Source organism: Notolabrus celidotus, chromosome 12, assembly GCF_009762535.1.
Source record: "Notolabrus celidotus isolate fNotCel1 chromosome 12, fNotCel1.pri, whole genome shotgun sequence".
Lineage (NCBI taxonomy): Eukaryota > Metazoa > Chordata > Actinopteri > Labriformes > Labridae > Notolabrus > Notolabrus celidotus.
The window spans coordinates 21,969,597-21,984,316 of NC_048283.1; the positions used below are offsets into that span (position 1 = coordinate 21,969,597).

Below are 14,720 nucleotides of genomic sequence, written 5' to 3' on the forward strand. Positions count from 1 at the left end.
CGGTGAGTTTCAGGCCCGATAAGAACTCCATGAACATGAACGTTGCTTTGACCACTGCTTGCGTGGAGGTATAAATACTGCTCTCTTTTTTATTATGAGCTATTTTTGATTTACGTACGCAGAAGGTTTTTTTTAATGTCCGCACAAAATAAAATCCAAACCATTCTCTTTCACTTCACGTGATCTGCATGCTAAATCGCAATCTGAGACCACACCATACAGACTAAAGAGATGAGAGACAAAAAGTTTGGCTGATAAAAAATCCTGTGAATGTTAGCTGCTTCTCTAAAAGCTTGGTTTGGTGAAGCAAAGCATGAATAAAAGTGTTCAACGAGAAATCAAATACACAGAATAATTGTATTAATAATCTGTGGGCACAGTCTTCCTCTCCAAAGAGGGAGAGAGCACATTTTGACATCACTTACTCTGAAAATATTAGATAATATTCAAGATATCAATAAGAAATACAGTATATGTACCATATGTGCACAATACACACTGCAGTAGGCACTAAGCAGACACTAGTGATAGTGGTGTCAACTCCTTGCATGGCTAGAAGAAATAACTGTTTACATATGGGGCTGAAGGAAGGGTTATTATGATCGAAATCAAATGCACAGTGCTGTAAGATAATGAGAACCTTTGACTAAACTTCTGATTCTTTCTTCTATGTCAGGTATTGCACAATATTTAACAAGAAGTCAAAAAAGTGGAGCCTGTACACAATGAAGGTGGGTAAGGACTACAAGTACATCACAGACCTCCAGAGCACAATCCTGCACAGAAAGCTGACAGCAACTGGGGGATGCCAAAGAAGAGAACAAGGAGGCCGGATGATCCACGCCAACATGTTTACCTTCAACAGCCATTATTTTTATTTCTGTAATAAATACATTTTCTAATAAAAGTAACTGTAAAACAACTCTTTGATATTGCAATTATTTGTTTATAATGTTGTATGTTACTTGATATGGATTTAAATTATTTTGTGATTTGAAGAGAGAAGGCCAGTGTAAATTTAAAGATTTATTTAACAAATGTATACACAGCACACTCAAGTATTTTTTTACATAAAGATAAAATATATACAAAGGAACTAAAGGGTCACCATACATGTATTGTATGTAATCATGTCATAGTTACATTCACTCTCCACTGAAACCTTTATACTGTCCATGTGGAAGGGTCACGGATTTTCCAGATACAGCAACAAGGTATTACTCCTCTATGACCTGCACCAAGTGCTCCATGCTGCCAGACAACAACCTGTCAGTGCAGCATGGCGGAACTTTCTGTTGCTGTCCCCAGGATCTGGAGCTCGTCCCCGGTCGTTGCTCTCCCTCTCGCTCGTATGGCTCTGCCTTGCACTCGACCCCGGTCTCGTCCTCTCCGACCTGAGGTGCTTGGCTCAGGATCGTAATCAGCAGTCATCATGAGAGCTCTAACAAGCACAAAAAACAGTCAATATGTTGTAGTTCCAACACGAAAATGAAGACTGTCAACAATGGTGAACGCTAATCAATATATAGGCACTGTAGCCGTCTAGTAACTAAACATCATGACATGCTAAATAAAAATAAACATGGCTAGCCGGAGTTATTAGCCCGGCAGCAACAACTTGCTCTAGCTGTATTTCAGATGATAAAAACAAACACACATAAAGCTAACATGCAGGCTATGCTGTGCATTCTAACTAATTACATATTTTTTTAATGTGGAAATATAAGCGGTTTACTTACATGGGAGATAGACGTGTTTTTCCTCCGATGAAAATAAAGTCAATCGCTCGCCGCTCCACAGTTATCTATCATGACGTCATCCTCCAGCTGGAGTCTGCCACAGCGCGTTCATGTGTTTGGAGGCGTGTCCCTCCCCTCTCCCTACAGGCTGCTCTGAATGGAGGGGGAGGGCTCTGTTCGGCTGTGTGCTTTCAAAATCAAGCTAACTGCTGCGGCTTTCTCAGGATCTCCTACTCCACCTTTAATGTGAATATTATCTAATTTAAAAAGTACAATTTTCATCGTTTTCACCGGTGCCTGGTTAATACGGTATTCCCACAGGACGGTGGCTACAGAGCGTCTTAAAACTGCTTGCCAACCACATTAAGTAGTTAGAAGGAGGAGAAGAAGAGAAGAATGTTAACTGCACTAAATAGCAAAAGAAGAAAAAAAAACATTAGCTGCAGTTGCTGGAAATATGTGTGTAATGGTTTGAGATTCAGAAACAGCAAAAAAAACTGCAGAGACAGAGCGTGGCTGTAAAATGTAAACACACACGCCATGCTGCTGCGTCACAGAAACACTGCGTAAAGATAAAGGTTGTTAAGATTGAGGCAGACGCTGCCAGTGCCCACTGCTAGCAGCACCTCATCCGGTGCTGGTTGATGCGTCTGCCACATAAACGGACCATTTACGGGACGGGTATCCTATGCAGTGTTTACGCTTATGGGCTACATCTGCAGCGTCAGGGGGCTCGATTACGAATAATCGGCAAATAGATGCCAATGAGTATCAAATAGTATTTTGGATTGAAATGCCCATCCCTAATCAATGATCATCACAATAAATATCAAATCATCATCTCATTATCTCGTCTGAAAGTACATTTAATTAAATGTATTAAGTTAATAGTTAACGCAGAGTTAACACGGTGTCAGGCTATCGACTCTGCTTTGAGCTGGAAGGATTTGAGTTTCCTTCAGTGTCGCTGTCGCTCGTTTCAGCTGTGTTTACATTCCGCTCCAAAGGTCTTTATGCCCGCTTACCTCTTACCCATAGGCTGTATATATGGTCATAGTATCCGTGACATCACCCATCTGTTTCTGAAGAGCTGTTTTGAGACCAATCGTCGGCGGGAGCCATATTGCTTCTGTCGAGCCAGTGTGACGTAAAGAGGCGGAGTTTGAGCCTCCTAGCTAACAGCTACAGTGTTCCCACATTCAGCCCCCTCACAGTGAGAGGACATCGAGAAATGAGCTATCCAGAATAATTATTGTTATCGATTTATCGCCCAGCCCTAATACGTGGTTTTGAATCTGTGACTTTTTCAAACTGCAGCATATCTTGAAACCTGTTACCGGCCCATGCCTAATCTTCAGCTCTAAAAAAATGTTCAATGTTGTTTACTGGTGTAGTTTCTGTTCATATTTTGACCTTTGAGCCTCTGTTAGATTTTCACTACAGAGCATGTTATATAAAGAGAACAGGGTGGAAAATAACGTTACAGCAAATATCATCTGGACTCATGCAATATGAATTTTGTATTGCTAGTGCTAAATATTAAGTACATTTACTTTTAATGGACTCAATGCCTCACTAATTAATAACTCTTCACAGTGGCATTAAAGACATTAGTCTGGCACTTAAACTGAAAAACAAAATGCACACAAAGGTTATCAGTTATCAAGATGTATCATCAAATTATTTCTTGCAATTGATCATCATATCGTTTTTTCTTGTATCGTATTATATCATTGTATGGTGGGTTACCCTGTGATTCCCACACCTTGAGAGAACAGACACAAGGTTAGATTCCTCAACGTGTGCAGCACTGACTCCACATTCATCTGCGTCAAAACCCTTGTTGAATAAAAGTTGTACATAGTATAACAACATCACAGTTGGCGGCAACAGGGAAACTGAATGACCCATTAAGGCTGCTTGTGTGGATGTAGGAATGTCGTTTGTGCATTCCTGTTATTCCTTCTCAAGCCAAGTCTTTGTTTTTAAAAGAGCAGCAACAGAAGCAAACTGATTCCTCACCATGTGCTCTAATAAGCAAAGGCAGCAGTGTCCTGTTAACTCATTAGGACAAACAACACAAATGACAAATAAAGACAAAAACACTGACCTATGATAACCTTACCAATGAAAAGCAGATGTATCAGGTTTATAATTATCATTTCAGTGAGTTGTGCTACGTTGAGATGCTCTTTGCCGTACTACCAAACTGCAAATGTCAATCTATATTTACATGTTTGTTTTCAAGTAGGAAGGAGTCTTTTTTCTCTTTTTACACTGACAGGCATACTTTGGAGTTTCAGTCTTTTCATCTTGATGAGTCAGCACGGGAACTCTCTGTGTTCCTTGTTATTTCCTTGTTCTTCCTTTCAGAGCATATACTTACAGCTACAGAGTGTATATTTACATCTACATGCTCATTATTCTCTCTGTTCTCTCTCAGGCTCTTGCGTCTCACCGAGTCTACCTCTTAACAGCACGCATTCCTGCCAAGGTAAGACAAACAGTTCATAGGTTACACAGTTTCTTCCAGGAGCTGCAACACAAATCAGTATAACATAATGATAAAACATGAGGTTAGCAAACATAAGCAACTATTTATTTTCCTTGAGATCACTCATCTCACTGTTTATCCCTTAGAGAAAACATCTCAGAACAACTTTGATATCTTTTGCATCCTAAAACATTGTTGATTGACGGCACATTTATGTTGAATGCATTATACCTTGTTGTGTTCTTTGTTCTATAAATCTTCAACAGCATATGCGTCTAACTTAAAAAAAAAATCACATTTGTCGGACTGAATAAATGGCATAGATCATTGTCACTGTTTGCTCTTGTAATTTTCACTTAATGGCACTTTGCATTTTTGAAAATATTTATATCTACGTGACATCAGAGGAGCTGCTTAGTTATATCATGATCATACAGCTGTTAGCACCATCATGAGTAATACAACTTCTGTTGTCATCTTTACAGCTCTATTTTCACCACTGCACAATAAAAAAGCATTTCTCTTTTTACAATGCAGATGTTCACTAACACTTCCACCATTACTAATTTAACTGATGTAAGTAATTAATGTAAATCAGACGTAAGCATCTGTATTGTGGAACATTGACTGAGCCTGGCCTGCTGGCGGTTTTAAAGCAGACCTATAATGAATGGAAATCAGTTTACACTCTTAGATGATGGGTTTGCTTGCAATGGATGAATGAGCCTCTTGCCCAACAGAAAGCCCAGCAAACTGCCACCATAAACTTGGATAAGAGTATATATATTTGAAGTGGTTATGAAAACATGTTTGTAAAGAAACATCTATTTGATCCCTGCAGGTTTGTTGGTTGGTGATGAAATAACCTTGCTTTAAGAGTCTTTTGGTTACTTTTTCAAATGTGGGAGCAGCAGTTAAGGAAAGGGTTTCTCTTTATTTACCACATTGTGGCTGTGTTAAAGCTTTTGATGAAAAAGCCGGATATTGATTTGGATGTTTCTAAGTTGTCATAAAAATGTAGAATTAACATATCTACTTTTTGTTGATTTTTTTATGCACATCTGGGTAACTGTCTCTGATAATGATTTATCAATATACATTGGATATGAAAAGTCTACACACCCCTGTTAAAATGCCAGATTTTGTGATGTAAAAAAAAAAGAGATAAACCATGTCAGAACTTTTTCCACCTTTAGTGTGACCTATAACATGAACAATTCAATTGAATTTTTTTTTTATATTTTAGTAGGAAGAATAAGAAATTAAAATCTTTTAGTGGGAAGAATAAAAGAAAAAAAATAATTGAGACGTTGTGGTTGAGAATATCCTATTTCAGCCACATTTCCGTGAAGCACATCATGCTACAGTCCTGAAACTCCATCTGACTCCTGGCTAGTCCTGTTAGCTCGTCCATCTTATTAGCCAGAGATCTCACGTTGCCCATGATGAGAGAGGAGAGACACGGCTTCTGTCTCCTCTCCATCTTCTTTTCTTTTCTTTTTTAATATTTTTTGGGTTTTTAAACCTTTATGGATAGAGGGAGAGGATACTGGATAGTGTAGGAAACTGGGAGAGAGTCGGGGGAAAGGGGACACAGGCTGGATACGAACCCAGGCCACGTACTACAACGGCGCGTAACTTAACCAGTAGGCCAGGTCCACGCCCAAACCTCCGTCTTCTTATACCAGCTCTCGTCCTAACGATGCATTCACACCAGATGCGAACAATCGCGCTATTCGCGCGAATACGGATGTGAGAATGTTTTGTGTTTAATCGCGCTATTCGCGCGAATGAGTCGCTCAATTTGCGCATCAAAATTGTGTGTACAGAGTGCCTGAGACGCAAATATTTGCGAGAGGGATGGGGGCTCCCACGCCACTGCTGTCTGTTGTCATCAAACAAGGTTAAGCTTACGGACATTGAATGGGGAAGCCAGCTATGCTAAAGAGGACAGAGCTAACTTCCTACTACAACCCATAGCTGGAGTCAAGTGACACACAAAGTTTTCACAACTCACCACATAATCCTCCTCACTCTCTGTCCTCACAGTGAGCTCCTGTTTATTCCTGATCCCATAAAAAACAGGTAGTGTCACAGAGTTTGGGGAAGCTGCATGGTGATAGAATCGAAGTGTCCCATATATTCCAGATGAGGGAATCTCCGCTGGTCCATACGTCACACAACACACATCACCAGGTGATCTGCACGCTGATTGGCTATCACGACGCGATACATTCGCTGGAGTTCAGATATTTCAACTCTTGCGAATCATTCGCACGAATGAATTCGCGCTGTACGCGTCATTGGTTCGCATCATTCGCGCGAAACGCGCCATTCGCGTCGCCCAATTGCGTGATACGCGCCGCCAGATCACTGCTCGCGTCTAATCCCGTCTCTACATTGACTTTACATGTAATCCATTCGCGCGAATGATTTTATTCGCATTTGGTGTGAATGCACCATAATAGCTCTATGCCTCCTCTGCCTCTATGCATCCTAAATCTCCAGAGTTCAGCAGGTATGTCCAGCGGCTCAGCCGATGAGCCGGCCGGCTTCAGCTCAACCAGCTGAGCATGGGTAAAAACAAAAACAAAGCGGGGATGCGGGGCAACAGTTATGCAAGTAAAAGTTAAAGTTGGTAATTTCATTGTGAAAAAAAAGTCCACAACTCTCACCAACGGAAGGCCAAAAGAGGTCACAACTTAAACAAACTGCCAGTGAAAAATCCGACAAAGTGTGATGAAAAAAGAGAAGAAAAATCAGAAAGAAGAATGAACGAACAGGAGTGACTGTAACAGGCTGCATGCACGGTTGGCTCATGTGCACAGAAGAGAACCATACCGCCAACCTTCCGATTCATAGATGACTGACTCGACCCACTGAGCCACAGCTGCCCCATACAAAGACTGATGATATCCCCTGTTGTAAATGTAAAGTACCCCATGTCTCCTCCCCCAGTCATGACATATCCCGTACTAGAGGAAAGAAACACCTCACAGTTGCCCTTCAAGCTGCTGTATGCTCTCGAGTCAATGTGTGATTGATTGGTTGTTGGTAGTTTAAAAACGGATTTATTGAGTTAAAAAGGGCCATAAAGAACATTCATGCTGACCTTGTTAACATGACATCATTTGTTTCCAGTGTTTAGGATCTATTTAGCGGGCTCTGGGTTTATTTTCTGTCAGTTAAGTATATATTTCAGTCTCTTTTTTTGTACCTTCTGTTTTTTTCATTTCCCCTACTTTAGATGATAATCTAGCCGATGCACTTTACTTGTGTTAATAAAGTAGTAATATAAGAAATCTTGCTTTTGATTTAATTCCGGGGAACAAGACTATCACGTGGGGTCTATGAGGTTATACTGTATATAAAAAGTACCTTTCTCTACCTGTCTTGGTGTTGTTCTTTAACACCAGTAGTATCAATCATCTGTTGGACTCTCTTCCCTTCTCCAACATTTCTGCTAAGCCTGTTAACAGCCATGGATCACCTCAGGTCTCCTCACCTTTTCTTTAAGCCACAGCCTCTCCTTCTTTTTCAACAATCCGGATTACTCTCTTGTCTCTTTATCCCTTTATTTTTCTGTTTCCTCCCCCCACTCACTGTGCTAAAGGTCAGCAATGATTCCCACAGTGTCCTATATCCAATTTCATCTCCGGCTTTATCTTAAAAGTAATTAATATTTTGTTTACTCTTGAAACTCTTTTCTCTTAAAATGTACCTGGGACTTCCGGAGACAGAGGAGGAGGGAGCCACACAGATATATAAACAATGTGTCTCATATATTCCAGATTAATTAATCTCCGCTGGTCCATACATCACACCATATGTCACCGGGTGATCTGCATGCTGATTGGCTATCGCAGCATGATAGATTTGCTGGAGTTCAGATTTTTCAACTCTCCCAAATTTTTTGCGGGACTAATTTGCCTCATTCCCGCAAATGCCCATTATTCGCGTCGCCAGACCACTGCTGGCGTCTATTCACATCTTTACTTTGACTTTGAATGTAATTCATTTGCACAAACAATTTTATACGTGTTTGATGTGAACACCCCATTACAAAGTCCAAGTGACCCCAATATTTTTCCCCCCAGAAGTTAAAAATTCCCTTATATTGCAGGATCTGGGTGGAGACTTTTTGTACACTATTATGGTTACATGTTGAAGCTTTCCATCACACAAAAAAAGGCTGATGGTATTGACTTTATACATTCTTTCTAGATTCACTTCTCTACTCTCCTGCGATTGTTTTTTCTGATTGAAACTGAGACAGAGATAGCGTTGACTTGCTTTTGGCTATTTTTAATATTTTGTAGATGCTGTTTCTGATCTTTCAGAAGCTGGATGCATCTATGAATGGAATCACAGAAATGCATCCATTATTCATGCAGGATCAATCTTTAGGTGGAAATGATGACAACAAGTCTGTTCTTAGGGATGCTAAAGGCCTTAATCTTTAAGTAACTGTATTGCAGTAAAGCCGTTAGTTAAACACTTCACTGTGTATTTCTCTCTTCCTCAGCTGTAGTTGAGATCCCCTTCTAGCTCTGCAAAACACCTCTCAGTGGGATTTCTTGTGTGTGCCTCTCAGATTGATGGTTTGGCTCCTCTTGAGAACCTGCAGGGCCCTACAGTCTGTCAGTGTCTGGTCTCACACATGCTCACAAACACACATACACACTCTTTTATTACTCTGTTGCTCCTCCTTTTCTGTTTTTCAAATGTTTGTTCAGTAGCCTCTTTTATTTTTTCTATGTTTTGCATACAAAAGCACTTTCTTTGATTCTCATATCAGAAGTATAACAGATTAAGAGACAGGAGATCAACCAGACCATATCTTTTATAAATTACATACACAGACCGAACACAAGTCAGAACATCCCATCTTTTTCACCGCTAACTCTCATGGAAATGAGGAGTGGTTGACATGTAACTACAACATTTCAAACCATCAAACAATTGAGTGCAAACCCCAGCAATCTCAATTACTAAAGTTACTTTTCAGACTGTTTATTACATTCCAATATTTACCATTAAAAGCTAACTTGTACATTAAGTACTATACGTTGAGCACTCCATGGTAGTATACAAAAAGAAAACAGCAGGAGATTAGTGAAAGTGACAGACGGACAGTGAACATATGAGAGTAACACAATTACTCAAACATTTGGTTCCTCCCAGCATGACTTCTTGCTATTGGCACTCACATAGCATTGGCTGGCACTTAATTCACTACGCTATTATGCCACTTATTGGCTGTGAAACATAATGAACCGGTTGACCCTATTGAAGTTGGGTTAGAAAGTGTTCACTGCACACAGCAAAAAGTCTGCAGAACATAAATCAACACTATAAGTAATGTAACTTGTTTTATACATGTAAAAGTAGTTTCAATGCAGTTCCGATCAAGCCTGTTGTCCTGACCTTATTCGCTTTTAAACAGACAAGTGATGCATGCTAACCATAGACTATATAAAAAATAGACACAGTATCTGTGACGTCATCCATCTGTTTCTGAAGTGCTGTTTTGAAGCCCAACGTTTGCTGATGCTGAACACAACCAAACCTTGTCCGAACTAGTGTGAGGTAAAGAGGCGGACCTTTAGCCTTTTTGCTAACAGCTACAGGGTGCCCGCCTGTCAATCAAATCAGCGATGGCTTTATTTGGGAAAAACCTGTAAGTTTAATATCTTCAAAATACTGAGCTATAAAGAAATTCACCCCCTTAAAGTGTGTTCCAATAGAGTAATAGCTACAAAGATCTAAACTGTTTTTGAACCAGGCTGTAAACATGTTTATTATTGCTGCAAAGGTTGTCTTCTTTTATTGCGTGTATGTGGTTCCAGTGTTTCTGCAGCCAGCCTCAAGCGGATGCTTGATGAACCGTTTGCTTGATTAACCCTTACCGATCAATCAATCTTCATTTGTATAGCCCCAAATCACAACAAATGTTATCCAGGGTTCCCACGCGTCCTGGAAAACCTGGAAAACAGTTGACCAGTTTTTTCAGTACTGGAAAACAGCTGGAAAATGGGAGAAAAGGTAAAATGTCCTGGAAAATCACATATAGTCCTGGAAAATTATTCCAACATGGCTGCGTTTGACCTGACCCTATTAACAAAACACATCCCCATTCATTGAAAGTTGAGTGCATGCTGTGCTGGAAAAGACAGCGACACTGTGCAACTTTTTTCACATCTTTTCTCCTTCACTTGGTCATAATCATGCATTCACAGAAAACGGGGGTATATTGTTTATGTTTTCTGGTACATTAACCTTGTAGAGTGCTTTTTTGATTCAAAGAGTCTTATATTTAAGTTATAGTGTGACCAGTGGAGTCGGGCAGAGAGCTCAGGGGTCTGTGCCTCACAACTTTCTCTGCAGGCTGAGGCTCAATTACCGTACTGTAGCTCAGTTGTTCTCAAAATGGGGTCGCGAACCATAGCGTGGGGGTTAGGATTAGGGTTAGGGTTAAGGTTAGGGTTAGGGAACCAAACTCAAGCAAACAGAACCAAACAGAACCATAACCAAACAGAAGCAGAACCAAACAGAACCAGAACTGAATCAGAACCAAACCAGAACCAAACCAGAACTTAAGCAACCAGAACAAGAACCAAACCGAACCAGAACCGAACCAGAACCAATACCAAACTCAAGTAAACAGAACCAGAACCAAGTCAAGCAAACAGAACCAGAACCAAGTCAAGCAAACAGAACCAGAACCAAACTCAAGCAAACAGAACCAAACTCAAGCAGGGGGTGAGATAGGATCTCAGTCTGTCACTGTGCCAGTTCCCGCAGCAGTCTAAGCCTATGGCAGCATAACTAAGATTCACCACATAACGGGGTGAACAATTTTACCTCAATAGTCACTTGAAAATTGCTATGCTGAGCTTTCACTGTGTTTACCTGCAGCTTATCTCTCTCGTGCTCCTGTTCTGTCTGCATGTTGGAGCTCCACATGGTCGGGCTGACACAGACACACACAAACATATGCACACAAGCACGTGAACACAAAAATGCCAGTCACCACGCACCACTGTTTACTTCTCTGGGCACAGTTGAAAAATAATTTAAACTGGATATGTGTTTTGAGGTGATTTGTCGAGAAAGTCACTGTACTGGAACCAGTGTTTTCGTAGCCTTCATGATGGTCTAAGCATGCTGTGTGTGTGATTCGGGTCCATCTAGGGACCTTGGATTTGAATTACCTCTAGTTTTGCACTTAACCATTTCGATACCCATCTGCACTAAACAAAAAGTGCTGCACCAAACGGTTTGGTACTAATACATCTACCCATGCACCCTTATTATATAATGAGTATTGGCAATGTTCAAGTATGCAATGTGGTATGGCAAAGTATTGTATTTTTAAAAGTACGCTATCGTTTTCCCTTGAAATGAGGTATAGATAGAATAAATCAGTTTCATTCTTTATGAAAAGAGCTTTGCATTATTTCTTCTTTTTCAGTGAAGTTGTCTCATATTCCAAGTCTATTGAATTGGCCTTGCTAGGAGCTTATATGTCTGTTGCTTCGTATTATCTGAAAGCCTATCTGTAGACTAATTTCCTTTCTTCTTCCTGTGTGTGTGTGTGTGTGTGTGTGTGTGTGTGTGTGTGTGTGTGTGTGTGTGTGTGTGTGTGTGCGTGTGCGTGTGTGTGTTTACACTGCATTATAAATAGAAAGATGATTTTGAATTTTTTGTGGTATTATTTCTAGCTCCTAGACTCAACATGAGTGAATAACCACAGGCAGAGGCAGTCAGACAGCAGACAGACAGTCTGTTTATCCCCTCCCTCCTCTCATCTCCGAGCCAAGCCTCAGGAACACAGTCCCCACCTGGAATAGTCTGGCCTCACTCCCTGGCCTACCCCGAGGCTGTGCTGTATGTCTGTGTTTGTGTGAGAGCGTTGAAGAAGAAAGAGACATGGAGAAGGTGTGCAGGAAAACGAAGTGCTCTGTATACTAGAGCAGGCATTTTCTCCTTATGCTATCTTATTTCTGTCCATTTTAGGAACCGAAAAGCAGACTGCTGCCTTTCTTTGTCCTTAAATGCTCTCTTTAAACAGAAAAGGGCATTTTGACTTTAAATTGTTATCTGTCTTTAGCTTGACATGTGTTGAATATCTCATGTGAATGTCAATCGAATATAATGGATCAGGCTTCAAACGATTTATTTCATTTATTAGGTAAAAGCAGAAGTTTTTGCTTCCTAATTCTAACACATTGTTTAAACTGTAGAGGGAAATTCGATATAGGGGAGTCCCTTAGTGTCACACCTATAGTTTATGTTAGCCTAAGTAATTCAGTGCAAAATGCCTTCTTATAAGTGAGCAAGAAAGTGAACAGTGCCTCTGAGGTGGGCTGCATTTTAAATTAATCTTGCAGAGATTAAGGCAAGGCAAGGCTAGGTAAGGCAGCTTTATTTGTATAGCGCATTTCATACACGAGGGCAACTCAATGTGCTTTACATTAAAACATTAAAAGCATTGGAGACATTCAGACAAGCATAAAAGAACACAATTAAAATGACAAATATGATAAAACAGAAAAGAAAAGGAAAATTAGAAATATATTAAAAATTACATTAAAATTTTTATTTAAAGTGGGTTAAAATCTAAGATAGGAAGGCGTTGGCAAATAAAAAAGTCTTAATCTTTGATTTAAAAGAGGTGAGAGTTGGAGCAGACCTACAGCTTTCAGGGAGTTTGTTCCAGACATGTGGTGCATAATGACTAAACGCTGCTTCACCATGTTTCGTTCTGACTCTATGAACTGAAAGCAGACCAGTACCTGATGACCTCAGAGGTCGAGGTGGTTCATAAAGTAGTAGCAGATCAGCAATGTATTTTGGGCCTAAACCATTCAGTGCTTTATAAACCATCAGCAGGATTTTAAAGTCTATTCTCTGACAGACAGGAAGCCAGTGTAGAGATCTAAGAACTGGAGTGATGTGATCTACTTTTTTGGTCCTTGTTAGGACTCGAGCAGCAGCATTCTGTATGAGCTGCAGTCGTCTGATGGACTTTTTAGGGAGTCCTGTTAGGACCCCGTTACAGTAGTCTAGTCTGCTAAAGATAAATGCATGGACCAGTTTTTCTGCATCCTGCTGAGACATAAGTCCTTTAACCCTCGATATATTCTTAAGGTGATAATAGGCTGACTTTGTAATTGTCTTAATGTGGCTGCTGAAATTAAGGTCTGAGTCTATGACGACACCAAGGTTTCTGGCTTGGTTTGAACATTTCATCATTGCAGATTGGAGCTGAGCAGTAACCTTTAACCTTTCTGTATCAGACAATACCTTCATTATGTACATGAGACACAGTTTAACTATTTTTGACCATTTCTCTTCTCTTCTTTTAGGTTGAACACTCCTTTAATTATCTGGAGATCCAGGGGGTCGCTTGCAATAAGCCTACACAGGTAACATAATAGCTCTAAATGTAATAATATGTAATATGTAATTTATATGTAATATGCAATAATAATGTCCGTTGCCACATTTAAGGAACAATCTGCATTAGTGAAAATACATTCAAGTGCAATATTGTTAATCCTTTTAAGTAAAGATATCCCTCTCATTAGGGATGAGCATTTCAAGCCAAAATACGTCAGGGATAATGTATGTTCAGTAGGTTGTTATGGGAAAAAGAATCCCAACAGGGTGAGACCAAGGTTATTATAGCTTTGCATTTTTCATTAGTTTTATTTTCCTTTCGTTTTGACTTTTGGTTTTCAATTTCAGTTTAGTTTTAATTAGTTTCTAAAGCAGGTTTGCTAGTTGAGTTTAGTTTTTATTAGTTTCAGTCTTTTAGTTTTAGAGGCTGCTATTAGTAGGGACCATCAGTATTAGCTAATCTCATTCATGCACATTCACACACCACTGAACAACAGCAGGAGCAATTTGGGGTTCAGTGTCTTTCCCAAGGACACTTCGACATGTGACTGCAGGAGCTGGGATCGAATCGCCAACCTTCAGATTGATAGACGACCGACTCTACCCACTGAGCCACAGCCATTCATAATGAAATAACAGCCATATAAAGAAAAATGCAAAGCTAATGGCTCGGCATTATACACAAGAAAACAGAATTGAGAAACAGGAAACAGATTCATAAAAACTGTATTAGCTCAAACAGTATAGTGAGTATAAGTGTTTTTATTTCAGTTGCTTTTAAAACAGAACATAACTTTCAAATTGGTTGAAAGAAAAACATGTATTTTTATTATTTCAACCAGCAACCAGAGATTTCTGTCAAATGCACTACGAGAGTGCATATGTTCAGCTGGTATACTAAGTATGACAGGAAACTGCATGTATTGTTTATTTTGTACAAGAACCAAAAACAATGCAGCCGAAGCACAAAACTTCATTGACGGTCTTTGGACACCTAAGCAACATGATTTAATTAAAAAGACCAGAAACAAAACATTTGAAATACTTGAAAATACTGCATTTGACTACAAAAACAGGTCTTG

General features: G+C 39.8%; 1 protein-coding gene across 3 annotated transcripts in view; it reads left to right on the plus strand.

Annotated features, from left to right (window-relative positions):
- LOC117822922 (F-actin-uncapping protein LRRC16A-like) overlaps nt 1-14,720 on the plus strand; it is a 90,217-nt gene that overhangs the window by 38,119 nt on the left and 37,378 nt on the right. For 2 of the 3 annotated variants that reach the window (XM_034697878.1, XM_034697879.1), the window contains exons 3-4: nt 4,183-4,233; nt 13,605-13,664. In XM_034697878.1, coding sequence (XP_034553769.1) covers nt 4,183-4,233; nt 13,605-13,664 — 111 coding nt within the window. The remainder of the gene's footprint in view (nt 1-4,182; nt 4,234-13,604; nt 13,665-14,720) is intronic. The other variant, XM_034697880.1, reaches the window with a different exon arrangement.